We start from the raw sequence: 15025 nt of genomic DNA, 5'->3' as shown, positions 1-15025 counted from the left end.
GCGGGCTGCCTCTGCCTGCAGTGACACTTGTGTGTGCTGGCCCGGGGTGGGTGCCCGCTCTTGCCTTCACCCATGGCCGGAGGGAGTCCACTGGCTGCAGAGGACAGACTGATAGTCAGAACTGCACGGGGTGGTGTACCATGCTAAAGAGGCCCCCTGAGACCTTCAAATCCTCTGGTCCAACTGCGCGCCTCAAGGGGTGGCCTGCGGGGGATCCCCATCCATCTTCCCACCCCGTGCTGGCCCAGAGTGGGGGGCCCAACTTCTGCTGCTGTCAATGGTTCTGGGGGCCCCTTTCCCAGGGCGAGAGATAGGCTGATCGCACTGGGAAGGACACCACAGCCGGCCCCACAAGATGGCGGCTCAACACCACAGTGGAGATCCCAGGAGACCAACATGCAGCCTATCCTTGCTTTGCATGTAACGGAGCAGTCTGTTGGGGTCTGTGGTCGCCCTCTCATCCCTCATCACCTGCTGCCTCCACCCTGGGAACAACCATCATCTGTGAAGTGCTTGGCTGGCCTCCTCATGATGGGGGACCGGCTCCACTTGTTGGCCACCAGGAACTGCTGCAGTGGGCCCAGGGGTCTCACCCAGCACTTGCTCTGGTCATGCACCTCACTGGGCAACCCGCCTGGTCCTGCCACCATCACTACTCCCCAATTGGGATTTGGGGCCACTGGGGGCTGTGAGAGATGGCGGCAACCCAGCCTTTATCCTTGGGGAGTACCTGAGAGCCCCACAACCCACCAATTCCCAGCAGCACAAGGCACCTACTTGGACCATGGTCAGCATGCTGCCAGCCCTCAAGGGACAAATGGATCTGACCCAACTCCATCGGCTGCACCTGCTGTGAGCCAGAAGACAAGATCTATTGCCTCTGCCTTGGGAAGGACTTATGCCGGCTTCTTCCATTCCCACTGGGGCCAACAGACAGGGAGGAAGAGACTTTCCCTCGCCACTGCCTTGCAGGCGCAATTGGCTTCGGCTCAAGGTGGTAAAATCAGCACACCTGGCCACATTAAATGCAACCTAATCAACAGACTAAGTATCACCAACAATTTCTTGGCTGGAGGCACCATAGCACGACATTACCTACATCGGCGCAGCCTCACCAGCCTGCACCCGACAAAGTACCCTAACAATTATTGCCTCAACTGATGACCCAAGAAACTCTTAAGCCTCCAGCCAGCTGCACAATGGGGCATCAGAGCACTCAAAGCAGCTGACAAACTGGTCACTTTTCTAGACAACTGTCCCCTCGCCAATGAGGTGGCACTGCAGGCCCTTACAGAAACCAAAAGATGCCAGACAGAGACCATTGAACGGTTCCAGTGTTTCGGTTTCGCTTCCTATACTGCCTGTATAGATGCCACTGGTGACAAACATGGCCACCACCTTGGTTGGCTGGCTGCCAGGACACACAGACCCCCGCAAGCACAGAAATTCAGACTGCTGTGGGTCAGCTAGTGCAGTCCCAATCTACAATACTGCATGCTTTTAGCTCCTACTATGCAGAATTATACAAGGCACTGACCCTCTCTACTCTTGAGGAGGCCCAACACTTCTTGCATTCCCTACACCTGCCCACTATAACTGTGCTCGAGTGAGACAAGATGAACGGACCAATCACCCCAGAAGAAGTATAGCAGGTCATTTATGACGAGCTCATAATAAAAAAACAGGGTTTGTTGGCCTCCAAGTCAAATACTACTACCATTTCTCGACCCTCCTTTTCCTACGTCTAGTGGATATTTACAGCGAGGCTCTCACTATTGGCATGCTCCCACCCTCCCTGAGAGAGTCAGACCTTGTCTCCATACTTAAACCAGATAGCAACCTCACCCTACTATCATCATACAGACCCATTGGAGCTCACTACAAAATTTTAAGTAAAACCCTGGCCAAATGCTACCTACAAGTCCTATCGCTCTGATCCACTCCAACCAGATTGGATCTATCCTGGGAAGGAGCACCCCAAACAACATCAGACGCCTCTTCCACATAATAGACCAGGGCTCCCTGAGATATCCACGAGCCCTCTTACTAATACTAGATTTGGAGAAGGCCTTTGATTCCCTATCCTCGGACTACCTTTTTGAAATTCTTACAACAATACGCATCAGCCCTAGGTTCCTCGCTTACACTAATCTGTAATACAATTCCCCTACCTCCATGGCCTGCTTGGGTCGCTTAATCTTGCTGGCAATCCGCATAAAGCTCAGAACCTGATAGGACTGTTCCATATCCTATTCACCATAGCCATGGAACCTCTGGCTCATCGTCTCCATTAAGAGGGCCAAACCTGGGGCATCCGCCTGGACGATACTATCAATGCTGTGTCACTGTATACAGACAACCTTCTCCTATATGTCCACAATGCCATGCTCAACACTTTTCCCATCAGACTTACTTTTCACAAATTTGCTGCTGCCTCGGGCCTGTGCGTTAATTGTAAAAAATCATGCCCTTTCCCTCTCTCTTGTGACATGGCCCCCCAACCCATATCCATGGGTGGGATCCCCCTGACATGGACCACAATGGTGGTCCGGTACCTAGGAATCCACCTCTAATCATTATCAGGAGGATTTATTTGAGGGGAATCTGCGCCACCCACTTAATGCGATCAAAGCACAGCTGGCATTCTGGTACAAACTTCCACTAGCCCTCACTGGCAAGATAGCACCTCTAAAATGCATCATCCTGCCTCTCCTCCTCTGTCACTTCACCAACGTTCCAGTGGTCCCCAATCAGTGTTTTTTTCGAAGAATTAGACCACTTACTCAGAGAGGTATTTTGGGACGGGGCAAAGGCATGTAGCCTGTGCGTAAACTCCAGCTACCGGTGGGGCAAAGGGGACAGGGTGCTCCATGCTTCGAATATTACTATCTGGCAGCTCAGCTCCAATGGTTTTCCTGATGGTTGGTGGGCAGGAATGTCTATGAAATCCCTGCATCCCTGACCCGTCACCATAAATCCTGGTCCCTCCAAGTGTGGGTGGCCAGCAAATGCATCACAAGGATATTACAGCTGATGTGCCTTGTCACCCCCTATGCCCTGATACCTCCCCTCGGACACCTCCCTGGCCCTCTAAGGCCCTTTACAGCCTCTCAACTCACGGAGTGGCATACACGATCCCCATTTACAGTGAGGGGCCTCTTTCATAACACAGTACTTCTATCCTTTGAACAGCTCCAACAGGAATATGCTGCTCCCCCTGGCCAATTCCTAACACATAGACACCTATTAGCAACACTCCAGACTCTCTGGGGCGTAACTCAAGAGGAACCACTGACACACCAAGTGATCCACATCCTACACAATATGCGAGAGGGTTGCAACCTCATTACATGGATACACACAGCAATCAGAGATCACACTGGATACCCCTTAACATCCCTCCACCAAATGTGGGAGGAGGATATCCACCATCCCCTACAAAATTCTCAATTGCCCACAGAATTGGAGTCCCACACAGAGGGGGTCATTCTGACCCCGCCCGCCATGCGGGTACCGCCAAATGACCGCAGTCAAAGGACCGCGGCGGCCATTCTGGCTTTCCCGCGGGGCCGGCGGGCGACCACCAGAAGGCCGTCCGCCGGCCCAGCGGGAAACCCCCGTCAACAATGAAGCCGGCTCAGAATGGAGCCGGCGGAGTTGAAGGGGTGCGACGGGTGCAGTGTTACCCATCGCGATTTTCAGTGTCTGCCATGCAGACACTGAAAATCTTTATGGGGCCCTGTTAGGGGGCCCCTGCACTGCCCAGGGGCCCCACGACACCCGTTCCCGCCATCCTGTTCCTGGTGGTAAAAACCGCCAGGAACAGGATGGCGCGAAGGGTGTCGGAATCCCCATGGCGGTGCTGCAAGCAGCGCAGCCATGGAGGATTCCCTGGGCCAGGGGTAAACCGGCGGGAAACCGCTGGTTGCCCTTTTCTGACCGCGGCGTCAGAATGGCCCAGGAAGCACCGCCAGCCTGTTGGCGGTGCTTCCGTGTCGGAATGACCCCCTTAGTCTCCCAAAATGCCTGCTTCAAAAACATACAGTATACCATCATCCACAGGCCATACTTACATGCCCAAGATGTCAATGCCCCATAGCTGACCTCCAACATATGCTATGGACCTGTCCCACCAGAGCAGCCTTTTGGTGAGATGTACACTCTACCCTAGCTATCTCTCAAAACTCTCAAACCTCAACACATGGAGATTCACAGCCCTCCACATCTAAGCCGACAAAAAAACCTAAAAGTTCAGAACCCGATTTGCTGATCTTGCACTCTTATTAGTCATACCCTAATCACTACAAACTAGCACTCCCCTCACTCTCTCACTTTCCCCCAGTGGGAGGCAATGGTCATCAGGTGGAGTGCTGCAGAATGTGCTGTCCTACACTGGGAAGAAGCGCAATGAATATGTAGATGCCTAATCGCACCCGCATGAGATGCAATGCTGTTTCTGCTCCAGGGCATAGCTGCGGAAACGCCCCCCATGACTCCACTGCCTCCCCCCTTCTCAACAGTGAAACATAGCGAATGTATCAGTTGGCAAGCCCCTTGCCGGACTTATACTCCTACAGTCAAATATGCATTATCCCCCCACTTGTGCACCAGACTAGTTATACACACTCCTCTTGTTCTAGCCCCTTTGAATCCAGTTATGCATCTCAAATCCCCTTTCATTTCTGCGACTTGCCATAGGCAATACAGTCTGCCCCCTCCATTCAGCCACCCCTCACCACTTCATCCTCACATGGTTGCATCCATTATCCACACAGTTCTTGCTGTACTGAAGTGGTTAGGAAATCATTGCTTACCCTATATTTATCCAGCTAAGTCTGTACATGTTGAAATAACTGCCTCTGTTGTAAAAAACCTAATAAACATTACAGAACTATTTTGTGGCCCTGTATTTAATATGAGTGCACTGTAAGCCCTTTAAAGAAGATCCATTGGAGGGCAAGTCTGGTGCGAGCAGAAGCCGTAATTCCAGCTCCAATAGCCTATATTAAAAATAGCTTATATTAAAGTTGCTGCAGTTAAAAAGCTTGTATTTGGATTTTGGAATTGAGCTGGTGCTCCACTGCGAGATGAGCTGCCACCTATGCTAACCCTTGCCCCTTTGCTCTCCCTTGATTTTTTTTTTCTGAGTATCCCGGGGGTCTGAAGTGTTTACTTTGAAACAATTAGAGCGATCAAAGTAGGCAGGTCACCTGAATATTTCTACTCGAATAATAGAATTGCACTCCGGTTCTATTTGGTTGTTTTTCAGCTGGGGCCATGATTAAGAGGGACAGCGGTGGGCATTCGCCAATAGAGGTGAAATTCTTGGACTAGCGCAAAATGAACCAAAGTGAAATTATTCACCAGTTATGTTTTCATTAATCAAGAACAAAAGTCAAAGGTTCGAAGAAGATCAGATACTATCATATTTCCAACCATAAATAATGCCAACTGGCAATCCAGTGGTGTTATCCCATGACCCACTGAGGAGATTCCAGGAAAGCAAAGTCTTTGGGTTCCCAGGGGAGCATGGTTGCAAAGCTGAAACATAAAGAAACTGATGGAAGAACACCATCAGGAGAGGATTGGCTTAATTGACTCAACACAGGAAACCTCACCAGCCGGTATAGGGAAGGAATTGACAAATTGAAGATTGATAATTGTTTTTTGATTCTGTGGGTGGTCGCACATGGCCGTTCTTAGTTGGTAGAGCGATATGTCGGGCTGATACTGATAACAAACAAGGTGCCTCCATGGTAACCATACTAAATGTTAAATTAGGTGGGCAGGTGGTCTGCCCCCAAAAGCCCTTACTCCACAGGGCCGTTGGAGGGGTTTAATCATGGTGGGAACAAAGCAGTCTCCACTATAAATAAACCTAATTTCTGGCTGCTTTTAAAATTGATGCATGGGCAAAAATCTTGACGGTATGCACAGTCTATTGCAACAGAGAATATGAGTAAAGATATAAATCCCCATTGTAAACATTATCTATTCCGTTTTTTCCTAACAGGACCATTAAAATATAGGGGAAACTGTATTCAAGAGTTGTCTAAAGCTTATAATACCCTGTGAGTAAAATAGCTATTACCATTTCCTTACAGTATTCATGAAAATACAGTGGCAATTATATGTAAAAGCCATTTAACACCCGTCATTCCTTATGTAATAAACCTCTATCCCTATTTCCTACCTGGTTTAATCCTAACACATTCCCAAATATATTCAATGGACATGTAACCTCCATAGTTCCCCATGCAGAACACAGCAATGCCTATTGACCTTCAGCATTTACTAAATAACAGCACCAGCGGCGTGTGCCAGCCATTTAACCCCCATTATCCCCAGGTAAGAAAAATGTATGCCCATTTCCTCGACATACATCACGGCTCTACAGTGATAGTTACATGTTGCAACTATTTACCGTTCGTTATCCTCTCTGTAGGAATCATTATGGCTATTACCCCAAGAGAACAATGTAAAATACTGTGTCCAGGATAGATAAAAGCCCTTTACCCTCCCCATACATTCCCATATGTGGTCAATGGCAATGTAACCCCCATAATCCTCCATGCAGAACACAGCTATGCCAATTTACCTTCAGGATTTACTAAATAACAGTACCGGGTATATGTACCAGTCATTTAACCCCCATCATCCCCATTTAAAAATATATTTATACCCATTTCTTCAACACACGTCACTACACTACAATGGCAGGTGTACGCAACAGCCATTTAGCACCTATCATCCTCCATGCCGAAACCATTATTGCCATTATCCCAACAGGGTTACGTAAAATACAATGCCCAGTGTATGTAGCAGCCCTTTACTCCCCATAATCTGCAATTTAAACATGATATATTTCCATTTTCCAAACAGGACTATTGTAATATAGGGGAAAATGTGTTAACAACAGTTTAAAGCCCATAATCCCCCATGACTAAAGGTGCTGTTATCATGTCCTTACAGTAATCTGAAAAATACTGTTGTATTTCAACGCCTATCATGGCTGATGTAGAAAATCTCTATCCCCATTTCCTACCTTGAACAATCCTAATACATTTCCAAATATATTCAATGGCCATGTAACAACCATAACACCCTATGCAGAACACAGCTATGTGCACTCACATTCAACATTTACTAACTAAGAGTACCTGGTATATGCAGCAGCCATTTAACCCTCATCATCTCCATTTAAAAAAATATTTGTGCCCCTTTCTTTAACACACGTCACTAGACTACAATGGGTGGTGTATGCAACAGTCAATTAACACCAATCATCTCCAATGTAGAATTCATTATGACCATTATCTCAATAGGGCTACTTAAAATACTGTTCCCAGGCTATGTAGCAGCCATATGACCCCCATAATCCTGTATTAAAACATTATCTATTTCCGTTTTCCTAAGAGGACCATTATAATATAGGGGAAAAGGCGTTCAACAGCTGTTTAAAGCCTACAATCCCCTGTGAGTAAAATATAGTAATCGTGAAAATACGGTTGTAGGTATATGTCAAAGCCATTTAATATCCTTCATCCCTGATATAGAAAATACCTATCCCCATTTCCTACATTGAACAATCCTAATAGTTTTCCAAATATATTCAATGGCCATGTAACACCCATAATCTCCCATACAGAATACAGCTATGCCAATTTACCTTTAAACGTTACTAAATAAGAGACTCAGGTATATGTATCAGCCATTTAACCCACATTATTCCCATTTAAAAAAAGTATGTCCATTTCCTCAACACACAGCACTATAATACAATTGCAGGTGTATGCAACACCCATTTAACATCCATTATTTTCCATGTAGAAATCAGTATAGCCAATATCTCAAGAAGGGTACCATGCTAAGGGAATGTAGCAGCCATTTACCCTCCATTATGCCCCATTTAACCATTATATATTTCCATTTTGTAACAGGACCATTTCAATATAGAGTAAAATGTGTTTAACAGCTCTCTAAAGCCCATAATGCCCTGTGAGTAAGTAGCAGTTACTATTTATTTTAGTTATCATGAAAACACAAAGGCCAATATAGGTAAAAACCATTTAAATTCCATAAACCCTGATGTAGAAAATCCCTATCCCTATTTCCTACTTTTAAGAATGTGTATACATTTCCAAATATATTCAATGGTCATGTAGTACCCATACCCACCATGCAGAGCACAGTTATGCCCACTTACCTTCAATGTTTACTGAATAACAGTATTGGGTATATGTAGCAGTCATTTAACCCCCAATATCCCCACTTAAAAATTACTTATGCCCATTTCTTCAACATGTGCCACTATACTACAGTGGCAGGTGTATACAACAACCATTTAGCACCCATCACCCCAATGCTATGATCATTATTCCAAGAGGGCTGTGCAACATACCGTGCCAAGGGTATGTACCAGCCATTTAACCCTACCCACCCCCACAATCCCATCTTCAAACATGATCCATTTCCATTTTCCTAACAGGACTATTATAATATGGAAATGTGTTCAACAGCTGTTTAAAGCCCACAATCCCCTGTGAGTAAAGTAGCTCTTACTGTTGCCTTACAGTAATCATGAGAATACAGTGGTAGGTATATGTCAAAGCCATTTAATGTCCATCATCCCTGTGTACAAAATCCCTTTCTCTATTTACTACCTAGAACAATCCTAATACATTTCCAAATATAATCAATGGCCATGTAACAGCCTTAATCCCACATGAAGAACCCAGCTATAAACACTTACCTGCAGAATTTACTAATAACAGTACCGGGTGTATGTGCCATCTAATTCACTCCCAATATCCCCATTAAAAAATATATTTTGCCCCTTTTTGTAACACACATCACTACACTACAGGTACATGCACCATTTAACAAATATCATCTCCCATGTGGAATTCATTATGGCCATTATCCCAAGAGGGACAGTAAAATATCATGCCCATGGTATGTAGCAACCATTTAACCCCCATTATCTCCTCCTTTAAATATTATCTATTTCCATTTTTTTCTAACAGGACCATTAAAATATATGGGTAAATGTGTTCAACAGCTGTTTAAAGCCATAATCCCTCTTGAGTAAAGTAGCTATTACCATTTTCTTACAGTAATAATACAAAAACAGTGGTAGGTATATGTCAAATACATTTAACACCAATTGCCCCGATGTAGAAAATCACTATCCATAGTTTGAACAATTCTAAAACATTTCCAAATATATTCAATGGCCATGTTCCTTCAAAATGTACTAAATAACAGTACCACGTATATGTAATAGCAATTTAACCACTACCATTTCTATGTAGAGAATCCCTATCCACATTTCCATTCTGAAGCAATGCTAATACATTCCTAAACAGAATCAATGACAATGGAACACCTACAAACCCTCATGCAGATCAAAGCTGTGCCAATTTCTAAATAACAGAACCAGGTATATGTAATAGTCATTTAACCCACATATACTAATAGGTAAACAATAACAATTGCTGAAGAGAGCTTACTTTCACTTTGCCCATGTAAGCTAAAACATATCCTGGTAGGCAAACAAGAGCAATTGCTGAAGAGAGTTAACTTTCACGTGCACATGTAAGCATTAAACTACACTGCCACTAGGGGACATTTTCCCCAGTGGGCCTTTTAGTACATCCAGTAACTTTGCATAATTTTCCAGCATTACATACAACTGTGCAAAAGCAAATTATGTGAATTTCGCACACCCCTTGCCTTTACCTCGCTGCACTCTGTGTACATTTCAATATTTTGACAAATCCTGATAGTCAAGGTGCATGGATTTTTAGCTCTTTTATTTTGTTAATGAATTTTAATAAAAGATGATCTTTTATGGTTTTGGTTCATTCAGTGGCAGTGCACGGTTATGCCTTTATTTACAATCCTTTTCATGTAATTTGTATACATGTATGCTTGCACTGTTACGATTTGGTCTTTCAAAGCCTGGCACATGATTTTGTTTGCTAATTATGTTTAATTCTATAATGATTTAATTGTTTATTGGCATATAATTAGCGGCAGGTTACAGATCTGAGTGCTCTTTTTTTGTTTTCATATATTTTATTGAGGTGCGATGTGTTCTGGTTTTTATTGAAGGTTGTAACACTGCTCGTTTATAGCTCTAATAACTACATGGACAAGTATGCTTTGTGAAATCCAGCTACCTATGGCTTTTGGTAGTTCAGACTCCTGCAAATGAATTTCAAGTTGTATTTTTTATAACGATTAACTTTATAAACGGCCCTGACCATGCTATTTGTGTGGTGAAAATCCTTACATACACCAATACCATACAAAATCCAGACTTACATTTTCATACTTTTAAGGGAATACTTCAAATCACAATTGTAGTAAGTATAACAACTGAAAACCACACACAGCACTAGTGTGTAATGTATATGACTCATTTACACAGCACAAGATGATTTATCACTTACTGTTTTGCTCCAAAACATTTATTAATGCACATATTTACTCAATTTGTAAATGCACTTCTATGTTCTTCAAATGATGATGGAGTTGTAAAAGCAAAATTTCTAGCTTTAATATGTTTACCCATGCAACTACCCACACAACTGTTTGTATGCATTGGCTTTTCTAATGCTTGTTGTAAGCCATGATCAGTATTTGTTATTTCTGCTGTTTCGATATGCTTGAAATTGGTGGGAAAAGTAAGTGCAAAAACCACAGGTGAGCCAAGATAGATATGTATTTCTGAAACCTTAAAAAGTAGATCAAATTCTAAATTCAAGATGCAGATTTTTCAAGGTTTCCTCCTTCAAACATCTTACTGAATTTGGAAAATACTCAATACAAATTTGAGAAAGTCTAAAGGCCTCATTTCGAGTGTGATGGTCTGAGGACCGCCACACTCGCAATAACGGTCAGACCGCTGCACTTCAGGTCTAACTGCCCAATTACAACCCCGGTGGGCTGACCTGCAAGGGGAGCGCTGTCCCCGCCGTGAATAATGGTCCCAACGTAGTGACGGCGGTCTGAGTTGTACTCAGCCAGGGTGGTGCTAAACTCACTGCTGACTGGCTGATTCCAACTCCCCTCACCACCAGCCTTTCCGTGGCAATTTCACCACCCTGTCTGCAAAGGGTGCTCCCTGCCCAGCACCCTTTGCAGACAGGGTGCATTCTGAGGGTGCTGGTCGGCCACCTCTATGCTACGAGATAGCACTCGGCTCCTTTAGCTATGTGGTAGCACTGTTCCCAATAGTCTGACCAGCGGGAACGCTCTGTTACAATGCTGCTGCTGATCAGACCGGTGGGAACATTATAATAGGGCCAGGAGTTTGGCAGTCCCACGTTGGGACCCCCAAACTCGTAATGAGACCATAACTTTGTTGCAACATTTGTAGCGGTAATTATTGAGACTAGTCTATGAATTTAATTGATACCTGAGGTACCAGAGGGCATTGCCTGTTTTACGGGGTCACTTTTAAGATTTACTTGGCCTCATCAAACAATATAAAAACATACAAGGCAGAACTATCTGAACTTTTAAAAACGTTTTGTTAGCAGCACAAAGTTTTTTTCTATATAGTTTTATGCCAGCACTGACATGCCTTTTTTGACAGTGTGGTTTGTTCAAAGTACTCGAAAATTATAAAATTATGGGGTATCAGTTCAGCGAAATGGAATATAGACAGTGCTACTTTTTTGAAGGAAAGTTACCCTGCTGTCTGTCATGCTCAAAACTCACCACATTTCATCATGCCTACTTCAAAGCATTTACGTAGTCGACAGGCTTGGCAGCTTTTGCGTCTGTTCTTGTCAATTGTACACTGATTGGTGGCCGGACAGATGTAATCGTTATGCCCTGGAAGAGAACGTACAAAGAAAGCATTTAATGACTCATAAAACAGTGGTTTATAGTTTTCTGTGTTTTTTTTCTTTCAGGAGATTTGAACAGAGATGGCTTTGGCTGGGTGGAGCCCAGTGCAACAGTCTTTGTTTGCTCCCCCATAGACCTGCTTCACCATAAATTTCCTCACTGCCACTCTCCAAGGGTGCCCCTCATCTCTCCATAGCCCTCTCTCACATGTATTTCATTTCTTTTCTGGCATTACTCAAAACAAAGTAGTGTGTCCGAGCACTTTACATGAAACACACATTACACAGAGCCAATAGCTTGTACAAGCGTGTAAATCAATGTATATGAAATGTTACGTAAGGCAGTGAGGACTACAAGGTGTAGGAGTCATGTCATTTATATTGGTAGACAGTATAATTTTAGACTGCTTGAACAGAAGAAGTACAAACTCAGAATTTGAACTCAGACCAATACTTTTTAGCATCCTTAGGATAACAAAAGACTGGTTAAAACATTAGGTTCTAAACGTATGTTGTACAATTTTCATGCGTTGCTTTGAAGCCAGTTCATAGCTCACTGTGTTATAGCAGAAGGTTTGTAACTTCAGAACTGCACGTATCAAAAGTATTCATGTGGCAAAAGCAATAACCCACTAAGCCAGCTACATAAAATACAATTCTATGGTTTACATGTGCCATGTGCATTTCAGCAAGCACACTAACACTCTACACTACTTTGAGATGACTCAGAACTGCTCTTAGACAATGCTGGGACCTATCTAGCAGGTGCAATTCATCAGAGTTATCTTCAGGTGTATATTATTAATTGCTGGACACAAAAGAACTCTGCAGCGGGTGTTTTAAAACTATAAGATATTTCAGAATACAGCTCCCCTCAGCTTGGCGTCAGGTGCGATGGGCCCGGTTGCACCGCCCAGAAGCTGGCCATACATTTGACCTTATGTGTTTATCAACATAACTGCATAGCTCATACAATGTTTTTTATTAAGGGGTGACAAAATTAAAAAAAATATTCTGAAAGAAATAAGCCAACTGTAAATAACCATGCCATCGTGATTTACTCTGAGGGGTTTTGAAATTGGCAGTATTAGTATTCTGTATTTGAGCCAATAGTATTGAATTGGCATGAACGGTAAATACAGTTAATAGTTCCTTTTCGTGTTTCCGAGTTCTGCTATTAGAAAACAATCAACATTCAAGACGCTGTGAAGAAGGAGTGCTGTTTGGGGAGAGCACAAAGTCCATTGGTCAGCACCTCCATCCCACCTCAGTAATTGGCTGGGCGCCATTCGCAGGAGGTGAAAGTATAAAACAGCCTTCTTATAAAGTTCCTAGCTACGCTGAATTGATGAACAAGCAAAGAAGGAGCTATCTGCATGTGCAGTTCCTTGGCCCTGAGGGCTCCTCATTCTGTGGCGTCTGATTGAAAGGTAATGCTCTGGAGAGGGGCAACCCCTCTTTTCAACTGAAGTATATAGACCTGCCTTTCAAAACACCCAAGACAGAATCCTGGTCTACCCCCAGCACCTGCTATCTGCACAGACTAGTATAGAGGACAATGCAGCTTGTTGCATGCATTTGGTGAAGAACTATGAGACTGTTGATTATGTTTACCGCAGTGGAAGACCCCAGATGTAATAAAAGGGGCGAGGGAAGGATCTTAGACAGGTATAACACAATCAACTCTTGGGACAAAGACATTGACAGGAATGCTATCTTTGTTTTGTCAGTCAGGAAGAACCCTATTTGAACAATAAATCAAGAAACTGTACCAGCCCTCTATTTGATGCTCGATATAATTAGGTCTTGTGATAATGCTATATTGTTTTACATATGAAATCTGCATGTTTGTGAAAATTATGCCTATTATTTCAAATATACTTGGGCAGTCATGCACTTGAAAATTGTAAGTAAGGAAAGTCTGTGCATACAAACGGCACACCAGATACCTGCTCAATGTTTTTTTCTGACTTTTTCAATAGTAATCAGGGGAATGATGCTTGCACAGTGTTAGCACGTCAGACCTTAATAAGTAAACTTACAAGGAGATGCGAATAGGCTGATGGACCTTTTGACGGTGCTTCAAATATTTCCCACCATGAACCCCGCACCAATACAATTCAATAACCATAACAATCAATACCATAAATAATCAATAGGAGTCAGTAATTCCCACACACCATGACCTTGTGGCATGAATAACCACGCCTTTGATTAAAAGTTACAATGTTTATTTCCCTATATTAACAATGCTAAAGTCTTGTAACTTAATCTCAGAATCAAATGATAAACCTACAGAATCAACACTGGCTGACCAAAGCGGCAAAAGAATCACAATCTAATCAAAGCCTGAGCCACTACACATTCTAAGGTTACGGTACAAATGAATAGGAGACAAACCATGTACCGGGCCTCTATGATGAGCTCCTAAGGAGACAAACCATGTACCGGGCTTTTATGATGGGCTCTTAAGGAGAAAAACCATCAACCTCCGCTACCATCTCTGTTAGCGCATCAGACCTTAATACGTAAACTTACAAAGAGACGCAAATAGGCCGATGGACCTTTTGACTGCGCTTCAAGATTTTCCCACCAGGAACCTCGTACCAATACAAATCAATAACCATACCAATCAATACCATCAATAATCAATAGGAGTCAGTAATTCCCACACGCAATGACCTTGTGGCCATGAATAATCATGCCCTTATATAAAAGTTAAAACGTTTATTTCCCTATATTAACAATGCTAAAGTCTCGTAACTTAATCTCAGAATCAAATGATAGACATACAGAAACAACACTGGCTGACCAAGGTGGTGAAATAATTGTAATCTAATCAAAGCTTGAGCCACTATACATTCTAAGGTTACGGTACAAATGAATAGCAAGAATAACTGCGCAAATGAAATAGCACACATCTAGAATTCAGCAAAGAAAAAATATCAACTGTTATTACATGTAGCAAGCATAATCAGTGAGAACCATAACTAACATCAGATTAGAATAGCATGTTTGACTTCATGCAAAACGATTTTAGTCAACATAAATTTGGAAAAACATCTAACTGTGGCTCTATCAAAAGTAGCAGTTGGTACCTAGAACCAAAATCAAATAGACATAACAATCAGTAGCATATGGCCTCATTATGAACTTGGCGGGAG

General features: G+C 43.3%; 1 protein-coding gene across 1 annotated transcript in view; it reads right to left on the bottom strand.

Annotated features, from left to right (window-relative positions):
* Positions 1–15025, bottom strand: part of ESR2 (estrogen receptor 2) — a 1043222-nt gene that overhangs the window by 713524 nt on the left and 314673 nt on the right. The window contains exon 4 of the mRNA XM_069207353.1: positions 11731–11847. Within this exon, the coding sequence (XP_069063454.1) occupies positions 11731–11847 (117 nt within the window). The remainder of the gene's footprint in view (positions 1–11730; positions 11848–15025) is intronic.

This window comes from Pleurodeles waltl, chromosome 9 (assembly GCF_031143425.1).
Source record: "Pleurodeles waltl isolate 20211129_DDA chromosome 9, aPleWal1.hap1.20221129, whole genome shotgun sequence".
NCBI lineage: Eukaryota > Metazoa > Chordata > Amphibia > Caudata > Salamandridae > Pleurodeles > Pleurodeles waltl.
The sequence above is the reverse complement of the archived record's forward strand: the minus strand, read 5'-3'. Positions and strand labels throughout refer to the sequence as shown.